We start from the raw sequence: 12,710 nt of genomic DNA, 5'->3' as shown, positions 1-12,710 counted from the left end.
TGCCTCAGCCTCCCAAGTACCATGTTTCCCAGAAAGTAAGACAGGGACTTATATTTATTTTTCCTCAAGAAGACACCCTAGGGCTTATTTTCAGGGGATGTGTTATTTTTTTTAAGTATGGTGCAACAATCTACATTTATTCAAATATAGTTAAGTTGTCTTCTTCTGGAACATCATCAAAACTCTCCAAACCCCGAATTCCATCCTGAATTTCTTGCGACTCTATTTCCTTTAGAACCATTGGCCCTAATCTCTCATGTTGAGAAATAGAGCTCTCATGAGGCAGATGAGAAGGGCTGCTAGTCTTCTCTACGGCTCCACCACGAAATGCACGGGTTGTGCACATACGCTGCACAGCCATGCCCATCACTAGGTCTTATTTTTGGGGAAGGGCTTCTACTGCACAAATGCTTAGAAATTTTGCTAGGGCTTATTTTATGGGTAGGTCATATTTTCAGGGAAACATGGTAGCTGGGACTATAGGCATGTGCCACCACACCCAGCTATTTTTTTTTTTTCTATTTTTAGCAGTGACAGGGTCTCACTCTTGCTCAGGCTGGTCTCCAATGCCTGACCTCAAGCGGTCCTCCCACCTTTGGCCTCCAGGAGTGCTAGCATTAGAGGCAAGAGCCACCACACCCAGCCTTTGGAATCTTTTCTTTTACTAGCTACCTAAACAGTCTGACAAAAAAATTTATAGTGATATTTTAGTCAAATAATCTCCTTGGTATGAAGTTTCTTTAAAATGAAATTAGTAGATGTTTCATATAAAACAAAGCATTTAAAAATCCAGTGTAATGGTAGGAAGGTACCTTAGGGGTATTATTGTTTACCAGCAATGTTTGTACTTTGGTGAGTGTAAGTACACCTGAGAAGAGCAAAATATCCTTTGCATAGCTAACCCTAGCAAAATCAAGAAGTTGGCAAATTTCCTTTTCTGTATATCTGATAACAGTTACACATATCAGTTATACTTAGTGGCTAATTATATATTCCCTCTTAAGCAGGCATTAGTCCTTCAAAACATTTATCTCTAATTATGAAATGAAGGTGCTATGCCCTCCATCTCCCATTAAGGCTAAGGAGAAATATCTTTGCCTTAAAAGGACAGGGGCTCTTATCTATAAGAATGAGCTGTAAGTGCATATATCCCATCTACTCTCTCAAACAGCTCTCTTCCCCTGGGTAGGATAAGTTGGAATCTCCAGTAGTTAGTGCTGCGATAAGCCTATTTTGTCCTAGAAAGAATTAACTTTGGAATTACCAAAGACTAAGGAAGGTTTCTGTCATCCTTTGATTCTTTCAAGTTTAGAGTCTTGACAACATTTCCCGCCAAGCCTGCTCCCTCCTTTCCTCCAGGTATTTGACAATTCCCGTGCTGGCCCCTTAGCCACTTCGGTCCGGCGCTCACGGCCACGACGCCTCGCCCGCGGCCACACTCACGGCCCCGCGGCCGCACTCACAGTGCGCACTCACGGCCCCGCGGCCGCACTCACGGCCCCGCGGCCGCACTCACGGCCCCGCGGCCGCACTCACAGTGCGCACTCACGGCCCCGCGGCCGCACTCACGGCCCCGCGGCCGCACTCACGGCCCCGCGGCCGCACTCACAGTGCGCACTCACAGCCCACAGCCGCACTCACAGTGCGCACTCACAGCCCACAGCCGCACTCACAGTGCGCACTCACGGCCCACAGCCGCACTCACAGTGCGCACTCACGGCCCACAGCCGCACTCACAGTGCGCACTCACGGCCCACAGCCGCACTCACAGTGCGCACTCACGGCCCACAGCCGCACTCACAGTCCGCACTCACGGCCCACAGCCGCACTCACAGTGCGCACTCACGGCCCACAGCCGCACTCACAGTGCGCACTCACGGCCCACAGCCGCACTCACAGTGCGCACTCACGGCCCACAGCCGCACTCACAGTCCGCACGCACGGCCCACAGCCGCACTCACAGTCCGCACTCACGGCCCACAGCCGCACTCACAGCGCGCACTCACGGCCCACAGCCGCACTCACAGCCCACAGCCGCACTCACAGCCCACAGCCGCACTCACAGTCCACAGCCGCACTCACAGTCCACAGCCGCACTCACAGTCCGCACTCACAGTCCACAGTTGCACTCACAGTCCACAGCCACACTCACAGTCCGCACTCACAGTCCAAGCCGCACTCACAACTCACAGCCGCACTCACAGCCGCACGGCGGTCTGTGCTGTGCATCGACCACCGGTCCGGTCTGCTCTTGTGTGATGAGGAAAGCTTGAAAGCACTGACAGCGTGTTTTACTTTACAGGCAGCTTTACTTGTCATGTAAATCAGAACAGGTAACATATACATATATGTTTTCATTACGTTATCTTTAAATGTTCACAATTTTATTTTGATAAATGAAAAATTAGAAGAGTCATCACAGCTGTCGGTTAAAGTCGCTGTGCGCGTTCATCTGTGGCTGTCGACTATAGTCCACGCTCGTACCGAAGTGGTTAAGGGGCTGTATCTAACCATGTTTCTTTTCTCTTTCCTCTAAGAGTCTTAGTTCTAAATTTTATATTTTCAAGGTTATTTAACATTAAAAGATTTAAAAATTATATACATTCTGATTACAAACTGATTTAAAGGTATAGTTAATATCTTCAGACCATTTTTCTTTTCTGACATCTCTATGTTTATTATATTATTTTTACCTCTGGTAATAACACTCTGATAGACATAGAACATGAATATACATTCATATATTATGTATTCATGCACATATGAATATAAATATGCTCTTTATTAAAAGAGGTATCTCTGCAGGGTGTTCCTATTATGGATTTTAACCTCATGCAGATGGTCAGTGAAGAGAAGGAAAAAGATGGAAGCATCAAGGGAAATAATTTTATGTGTACTGGAATATGAGAGCAATGAGAATACAAAAATTGAAATAGTATCGCAGCTTGGATGCTATGAATTCAATTTCATTATTTCACTCCTAAATCTGAGATTCTTAGGCTGGTCAGAAGTTACTTTGCCACAGTAAAGCAAGTATTTTGTAAATATAAACTGGCCGTCTGAACTGACCATGGCAAACATATAGAAGTGCAACTAATATAAAATGCAGCAATTTGTATGTAACAACAAGCCCCTAAGAAAATACTGCTTGTTAGTTTATACTGGATTTGAAGGTACAAAAAAAAGTACTGATGTTCATAGGTAAGACATTGACTAAAATGAGTTCCTAATATTTCACCAATCATTTAGACAAATGGTCCTCAATCCTGGTTGCATATTAGACTCATCCAGGAATCTTTTTAAAAGTACAGAATACTGGGTTCTAGCCCAGAGATTCTGATTTAACTGGTTTGAGGTGCAGTCTAAGATTGGTATATGTTTTTAAGTTCCTTAGGTGATTTTTATGTATAGCTATAGTTGAAAACCACTAGTTTGGGCAATTAACACTTTTGGTCTTTTAAGTGGGCACCAAGCTTTCTTTGTTTAGCTTGGAAAAACACTTATAAAAGATGTTATAGAAGATTCTATTCAAAACAGACCAATACCAACTAAGTCTGGTTATCTCGCTACTTAAGATATAACATTTCTTTTTACACGGAAATTTAACTTAGTCTACGTTTTATTTTCCAGAGCCTGGGGCCTTACTTTCTTCTAAAAACTATATGAAGGTTCGGTCTTTTGACAGTCTTTTGTATCTAGTATATTTATTTGACTGGGAATACTTAGGTATCACAGTGACAACAGCACAAGGAGGGTTACACAGGAATATTCAGCTACTACCGTGTTTCCCCGAAAATAAGACAGGGTCTTATATTTATTTTTCCTCAAGAAGACACCCTAGGGCTTATTTTCAAGGGATGTGTTATTTTCCCCTCAAAGCCTCAGCTTGCAGCACGCACAGGATGGCCGGGATCTGACTAAGAGGCAAAAACTTCAAATGACTAAAATAGTTTTTGAAGCATTTAATAGTCAGAACTCAGATCTGTAAAAACATTGTGAACTTACACATATGTGTAACACCTGAAGGGTCCAAAAATAGCCATATAAACAAACCCTTAAATAAACTATTCTATCTGGCTGGGCACAGTGTCTCAGGCCTATAGTCCTGACACTTCAGGAGGCCATGATGGGAAGATTGCTTGAGCTCAGGAGTTTTGAGACCAGCCTGAACAAGGACAAGAGCAAGACCCTGTCTCTACAAAAACCAGAAAAAATTAGCTGGCACCTGGTGTGTATCTGTTGTTCCAGCTACTTGGGAAACTAAGAAAGGAAGATCACTTGAGCCCAGGCAGTGAGCTATGATGCTATAATGATGCCACTACACTCTATCCTGGAAACAAAACAAGACCCTGTCTCTAAATAAATAAAGCTATCTAGTTTCAGTTTCTAATAAGTAGACACAGTATACACTATATACATAAATAGCTCTGAATTCTAAATATTAATTTAAATCTCTCTTTGTTGAGGGGAAAAAAACCTCACTATTCTGCACAGGTATACTCAATTATTCCAAATGATATCTTAATAAATGTTTATTAAATGTTATTAACTATTTAGTATTCCATTTGAGTAGAGACATTATCTAATAACAAGAGAATAAATGTTGGATAAACTCATTCAATTCAAGTCCTTTGATAATTCATGCATATCTTATCCATTCAATAATTATTTGTTGAGTGCTATGTGCAAGGTACTGTGCTAGACACTGGGGTAGTTACAAAGATGATTAGAACAGGTATTCATTGTCTAATGAGGGACAGAGACCTACAACAAAAACTGCAATTGGAATTAAGGTATGTGTGGAGAAATAGGGAATGAGAGTGAAGGAAGAACACACTGTCCTGCAGGTCACCGTTTTTTCTATGGCTGTGATTAGATAAAAGTACAAATACATTTAAACATTCCTAAAAGGTAAGACATTACCTTAACCTATCGGTTCAATAGCTATATAAATCCCTTCTTCTCGCATTTCTTATTTCTTCAACATTAACACCTTGCTGTACCAGTCATCTATTCTAAGTTTTTGGTTTTTTTTGAGACAAGAGTCTCACTTGGTTGCCCAGGCTAGAGTGAGTGCTGTGGCGTCAGCCCAGTTCACAGCAACCTCAATCTCCTGGGCTCAAGCAATCCTGCTGCCTCAGCCTCCCAAGTAGCTGGGACTACAGGCATGCACCACCATGCCTGGCTAATTTTCTGTATATATATATTTTAGTTGGTCAATTAATTTCTTTCTATTTTTAGTAGAGACGGGGTCTCGCTAAGGCTGGTTTTGAACTCCTGACCTCAAGCAATCCATCCTCCTCAACCTCCCAGAGTGCTAGGATTACAGGTGTGAGCCACCACGCCCGGCCTATTCTAAGTTTTTAAAAGCATAAATGTTGTGAATGAGGAAGACCTACAAAGATTTTTGGGCTTCCCTGCTTTGAGCTCACTGCTGTAGTTATTCTTTCTGCTTTATCTGACACCAACTGTAGGATATGAGCAACCCTTATCCACTGGCTTCTCCTGGAGCTCCCTGGGGCTAACTACTACTCTTGAAAAATCAGTAGTGTCAGCTGAAGGGCCAGGGGTGAGTGCTGGCCTGGCCGTCTATTGAATGACAGCCCCTTACCTATTGCCTTGAGTTGTGACAGCAAGAAGAAAAAGGAGTCAGGTAGGGGAAGTGTCAAGAAATTTACCAATACTTCACAGTACTTATACATCTTTGTTAGCTTTGGAGCCAAAGACATACATTCCAATAAACACATCTCCAAGGCTTTAGCAGCCAGCATGATTTAGTTAAGCTCGACAAACAACCCTGCTCAGACTCTTGCTTCAACCCACCCTCCCAGCCATCTTGCTTGCCATTTTTGCCCACATACTTTCTGATGCCTGCTTTGCTGAATCCCTTCTGTATTCCCTGGAAGCACCAGTCACCCCATGCAGTCTATCCTTCCCAAACACTATCCCCCAGTGCAGAATGCTCTTCTTACCCCATCAGTTACATTCTCTCAGCCTTGGAAACTCAGCTCAAATATTGCTCCTTATCAAAGCCTTAGCTTCCCCATTGGATTGTTAATAGCTTGTGTCACCCTGCTTACCTACTTCTTCATGAATCTGGTCATTTTTCTCTCTCTTGCTGCTAGACTATAGGCTCTCTGGGAGTGAAAAATTCTTTTGTAGTTCATTTCTGTTTCCCCAGTACCATGCATAGAATACCAAGAAGGTATAAATTAATTGGTGAAGCACCAGTATATACTGCTTAAAGTAAGCATTCAATAAGTATGCCATTGTAAATAATTTTAGTCAGGACTTGCTAAAATCTATCTTATCTGCTTGCAGTTAAGTCTGAAAATGGAGCTGGAAAGTATAAGACCCTGTTTAAGAGTCCACTACTAGGTTTTTGGTGGTCTACTTGATGAATGTTGGGCCTACAGCTTATCACAGAAATGACAATTGAATCTTAGAACCACTAGTATCCGTGCTAAAATTATGCTTCTGTCTCTTTATAAAGTTAACATGGAAACAATCTTCCTCGAGATAGTGTGTAAATAAATATCTCAAAGTTTGGCTGATTTTATACTGCTCCATATTCAAAGAGTCCACTGTGATATTAATTATAAACTATTTTGAGTTGACCTGAAAACTAGACCTTCTTCTAACCAGCAATATATTTAAGTGATCTAAGTCACCTTAGCTATTGGCATTACATGGGAATTTAAAAAATACAATGTACTACAGAGCCATGCAAGTACTGTAGTACCTCTTTTAGCCAGCATATTTTGGTTTCTCTTAAAAATATATACATTATTATCTAGCATGATCAAGGAATGAGGTATTTAACAAACCAGACTTTCTGGATAACAAGTTTTATAAACATCACATATCTTCAAGATTTTAAACATTCTCAATGGATATACAGCACATACTATTACATAGTTCCACTTTTAAAAAATTGCACAACAAATATACTCTCACTTTTTCTTGATAATTTAAGATTATTATTATCCATGTCAATTTCTGTGCTATGTACCATCCTGGAATACAATGGTATCCTTAAGGACTAATATTAAAGGAAAAGCAGTTTGCATTTTTTCAAGGTGGATTCAGATTGTTTTTATGATTCTCTGCTATTCATTTTTTTCTGCCTCTTCCCTATACTCACTGACTTTTTCGTTGTATCAGTGTGTTTTGCTGGTTATTTTTCAGAAAACTGTCTCAGTGAGGGTCTATGAATGGTTAAATTCTCTTAGAGAGCTAAGTGTATGAGCTTTGTGACTGCAATTTGCTAATGAGAGGCCCTTCCTTCATTATTTCTAAATCCATGAGGTGGGTGAGATTATTAGAAGACTAACAATTGAGTACTAACTGGTTTGTAAACAGTGCTAGCTTTCATGTATATCCATCATTGCTTTATAACTTTTACTCAAGAATAATTAGTCTTATTGTTAAGATAAATCCTAAAGTAGTCATCAACTTATTTTAAAAAATACAAATGAAAATCATGGTTCTTAATTAATTCAAAATTTAAAAGCCTGGCCATGAATTTCAGACTCAATATAGGATGTGTTTCAATGTTACCCTATTGCAGAGGGATATTCTTCTTCAGTTATTAACTTAAAAAAAAAAAAAAAGAATTTACCATTTAGTTCCAGCATGATTGTGTAAAAACTTCAAACTCAATCCTTCACCAAACTTTCTATGTGGTTATTAGTCAGTTTAACCTATTGGTTCCTGCACCATCAGGAAAAGAAGAAAAGGAGGGGAAAGAAAAAAAATGCTTTTTTCATTCATGAAGGAAAAAAATAAAAAATAGGTAGCTATGTCTATGGAACAAAGAAATTTAGTTAAAGGCATTAAATATGATATTTTAAAACTCCTATTATATTTGGTTAGGACATGCTTGTGATCTAATGAGAAAATTTATAAAAATTAAAAAGGTGTCACAGTAACAGATATACACAAACTCCTCAAGGCCCTGAGTTACAACAAGGAGAAATCTTGCTCCTCAGGGTTAATACAAAATTAAATACCAGTTTTGATTACCATGCACATGAACGTCAGTTTATATATCTCAAAAAATCGGTTCTACTTAAGAGGTCATCCCAACTTAAAAAAAACCTTTTAGAATAAAGAAAGACATAATATATTAACTTGGCTGAATTAAGAGAAAAAAATGTTTTTATAAAAATAGAAAAGTCTATTTCTACATCATACTGATTTTCATTGTAACTTAAATAATGACCAACCTCATGAAGCAATTCTTTTTAATTATAAAAATAATACATTTTAATGAAATGATATGATTAAGAAGTAAGGATGTTTCTTACCTAATAAACAAAGAAAGGAGATGATTTACAATCTGGGTTACTCAGAGTTATATGCAAAAGGTTCAAACTAGGCCTGCAACTGGTAGTCAGCTGACTTGATCACACATGGCCCTTCCATCTCAGCATTCTTTTGTGTTTAATACTGATTCTCAATACTGCCTGCTCAGTTTAAGGAGTTACCTTTTTTCAGGGTATTTCTTAAGCACTTAGATGCTCATCTAAAAGATGGTTTAAACAAAGCACAGCAAGCCTCAGGGTTAGAATTCACAATTGGCTAATTCTTTGTGAATCTGCTCTGCCACTTTGTGGGTCTCATCACTTTTTGCTTATGCTCCAGCTCTGAAAAATAAAAAAATCATATTCCCATCCCTAAAACACAACACAACAAAACAGAAAAACTCCCACCAGCATCTTTACAGAATTTTGATAGGTTTTAGCTAGCAACTTGATGAAAGGGCATCAGCAACGATTTACATTCTATAGTTTAGAGGAATGTGAACTTAATGTATTTAGTTATATATTTTGTAAATATCCCATAAGTAAAAATATTTCCTAAAACCTAATTAACCTTATATGAAAATAGAAGACATTAACTACAGTTAATATATGTTGATAACTCTGTCCTTGAACCTCAGTATCATAAGAAATTCTGGAGGAGAAAAATGTCTAGATTCCTTCATGGCTATCTCTAACTCTAAGAAGAAAGGAAAAAAGTAAAATATTCTCATAGAGAAAAGAAACACTTACTGGTACTTTGAAGGGTGAGGTATTTGCAGTGTCCATGGAGTTGGGTTTCTCTGATGTACTGGTCCCTGAGATACTCCGTCTGCGAGGGGATCTTTCTGCTGGCACCTCTGGTAAAGAAGAGGAAAGTTGTAACATTAAGAACCTAACATTTAGGATCTTTCACTAAACTGGAAAATTAGTGGGTTTTCATAAAAAGTCAGTTTGCTTTAAAGGTGTGTTATATCTTATCTCTACACACTCTGTTTATGTTTGTGGTGTTGGAACTATCAAGACACTAGAGAGACTTGGTTACAGTTAAGAATCTTTTTCAGTGTGACAGCTTATATCTTTATCCATGCATATATAAAAAATAATTTCCTCTGAGCTATGATTAAAATCTTTAAGTTCACTTAATATTTGTATTTCACACTGTATCAATCTACTTCATCTGTCAGCAGTGTAGGAGTTAACAGAATGAAATGAAATTTCTAATATTCTCATGAACAAAATATAGTCTAGTGTTGCACATGATTTGATGGTGTTAGCACAAAGGTCAAAGTTCGATTCTGTGCAGATAAGATGATTCACTAGACTGCAACGAAAGGGCCATGAGAAGACTGAAAGCTGCTGCCAGAATAAAATAACATAAATGCCTATGCAGATATAAAAATAGATCAGCTTCTCCTTGTCTGGCAATATGACCTTACTAAGATCTTACTCTGGAATCCTAAATCTGTTTAAACTGACCTAACAAGTTTAAGATTTTGTAGACGATGTGAAATTCTATTTAATTACTATATAGTGTATTAAGGCTACATTTAAAGATATTTTCATAGAGTAATATATATACACACACATACATATGCGCATACACACTCACACACAGATGATAGATATATACATATTATACCTTTATCACAACTGCTTCCCATCGCCACTTCAACTGACAGACATATAGAAATCCAGCTTCTCAGATAACATTAGATAATCTCAACATGGACAAGGGAAAAAAAATACATCCTAAAAAAAGTATTCTGTGTTATCTTCCAGATCTTAGAAAATAAGGAGTAAATCGTGACTCCGGAGACTGACATTTTGATTCCTGCTGATCTCCCTTTAAAAGATAGATGCAGTTTAAACTTCCATTTCTGGCCTTCTGGCCCCTGGGATCCGTGCTACTTCCACTTAAGAGAAAGCGTTTTTTCTCTCGCTCCCTCCCTGTGTCTTGCTCTTCCTCCTCCCTCTCTACAGCTTGCAGAGAGAGCAAGCGAGAAGGAAACACACAGGACTGCAGCTATTCAATCAATCGTTTCAACTGCACATCCTCATTAGTTACTTTCAGGCTATTAACAGACACCCAACCACTGCCTCCCCTCAGTTACAGAAAAATTTCACTGTATTCCACTAATCTGCAGCAAGAAAATACATTTCCTGAAATTTATATCCAGCTAATGCCAAAAGGACACCATTTTACACAGACCAGTAATGCACACAAATCAATCCCTCCTATGAAAATGCAATGGGAAGTGCTTACCCTATTACTGTCTTTGCATGCTGGACACTGATTTTCTTTTCCATGACTAAACATATCGTCTCTGACATTTTGACGAGTAAAACGTAAGTCAAATTGCAACATTCCTAGTAAGTGAGAGGTTGACAACATAGCATCTTATATGCCTGCAGTACAAGAGAGTTCCATGCTATTACTGTATTGTAAAAGTATCACGAATAACGAAGTCTCTCAACTTCTCTCTTATCATCAGTGGTTAAATGAGCCTTAATGTAAAAGCCATTTTCAGAATTAGGCACACATGAATTCTAATGCACATCTCTGAAAAATGGCAGTATAATTAGCTCAGATTCATGGGAATGGCACAAAGCACTGAATTTAAGCAAATCAGCTTGTTGGAGCATACTGAACAGCAAAACCTGCAGACTTCAGGAATATGACTTTACAGAGAGATTCCAAGTTAGGAGATTCTATATTGGGCAGGGGGAACAAGCCAGGTGGGGATAGGGACTGGTGAAGAAGAAAATCTCAACTTGACTCTGTTAAGTAATCTATAAAGGTAACCTCTTATATCAAATTAGAAGATAAAAGAGATTGAATATTACAATATAGTATATTTTTGTCTCTGAATATTTGACAGAAAAACCAAATTTGGAGAAAAATAAGTTTCATTAGCTGAGATAAAATAAGCTAGTAAACAGTTTCCTTAATTTGCAATGTTCTAAGGAAAAAGACTGAAACTCATTTCCTCACTTTCTTCCAAATATTCAATTTTAGTTTTTTTTTTTTTTTTTTTTTGAGACAGAGTCTCGCTTTGTTACCCAGGCTAGAGTGAGTGCCATGGCGTCAGTCTAGCTCACAGCAACCTCAAACTCCTGGGCTCGAGCGATCCTTCTGTCCCAGCCTCCCGAGTAGCTGGGACTACAGGCATGCGCCACCATGCCCGGCTAATTTTTTTTTTATATATATATCAGTTGGCCAATTAGTTTCTTTCTATTTATAGTAGAGACGGGGTCTCGCTCTTGCTCAGGCTGGTTTTGAACTCCTGACCTTGAGCAATCCGCCCGCCTCGGCCTCCCAGAGAGCTAGGATTACAGGCGTGAGCCACCGCGCCCGGCCTTCAATTTTAGTTTTTAGGCATACGAACTCATTAAATAAATTTATTTCAATGCTTTTAATTATTTGAAATTACATTGGCTAAAATGAGCAACCACATTTTAAACTCCAGTAACTCCGGTATTTGTTGTATTTTTTATCTGTCTTTTAAAAGATTCACTTTCTGTATCATGAAAAAAAAAAAACAAACAAAAAAAACCCCAAAAACCCACAACTCTGATGTATCTTGCAGGAAATTACTGGGTCCAGAAAGAAGAAATTAAATTATTCTTGAAGTTTGAACAATTTCTACTAAAGAGGGGAAAGAAAGAAAAAGAGGTAGGCTAATCAATTAATGAAAAAAAGAAGTTTACACTATGTTGCTTTCTCAAACCCCACAACAATATAGTTTATCTGCTGATGTAGAATAGGCCTTTGAAATATCTAGGTTCTTTAGTTCTCAGAAGATTCATAACTATTTTGAAGTACAGAGAAAAATATATAACCCCAGAATGTCCACTTAGAAATAAGGTAGCAACATTAGTAAATGCAGAAGGAATAACCTGCCAGATTAGTCACTTGCAGACCTACATATTAAAACTGGTCTAGCTGCCTTTAACTTTAAATCTCCAAGCAGCAAGGAAAGCTGCTATTATGCTCTTAGAGCTACATTTATGCTGAGTTTGAAGGAAAATCTATACTAGTTCCAGTAGGCCAAAATTAGACAGCCGTATACTCTACCCCCACTTATGCTACATACTATTGCATTATTTTCACCTGTTATAAAATTAATGTTCCTCTCACAGTCACAATCTTTAATTATAGTCATTTTAAAATATGTTCATTCTCTAAGACTGAGACAAGAGATGTAGAATATTGTTTCAGTAGATAAGGGCCTGAAACTGCTTCATTCACTTTCTCATCCTCTAAAAATAGTATTTTTCATCTTCAGATTGAAGGCAAAAAAAGTTATGAAAAGCCTCATTAAGTTTTAAATTTATCTCTTCATTTTCTTTGCCATTAGATATGACCTGAGATGAGGTGATGATTTACAATGAAGAGAGAGAAGC

At 38.5% G+C, this 12,710-nt stretch overlaps 1 protein-coding gene across 8 annotated transcripts in view; it reads right to left on the bottom strand.

Moving 5' to 3' along the window:
- Window positions 1–12,710, bottom strand: part of RASAL2 (RAS protein activator like 2) — a 372,653-nt gene that overhangs the window by 83,301 nt on the left and 276,642 nt on the right. For all 8 annotated transcript variants that reach the window (XM_076000403.1, XM_012778772.3, XM_076000404.1 and 5 more), the window contains exon 4: window positions 9,057–9,163. In XM_076000403.1, coding sequence (XP_075856518.1) covers window positions 9,057–9,163 — 107 coding nt within the window. The remainder of the gene's footprint in view (window positions 1–9,056; window positions 9,164–12,710) is intronic.

The sequence above is a fragment of the Microcebus murinus genome, chromosome 2 (genome assembly GCF_040939455.1).
Source record: "Microcebus murinus isolate Inina chromosome 2, M.murinus_Inina_mat1.0, whole genome shotgun sequence".
Lineage (NCBI taxonomy): Eukaryota > Metazoa > Chordata > Mammalia > Primates > Cheirogaleidae > Microcebus > Microcebus murinus.
Note: the sequence above shows the minus strand (reverse complement) of the source record. Positions and strands in the feature narration are given on the sequence as shown.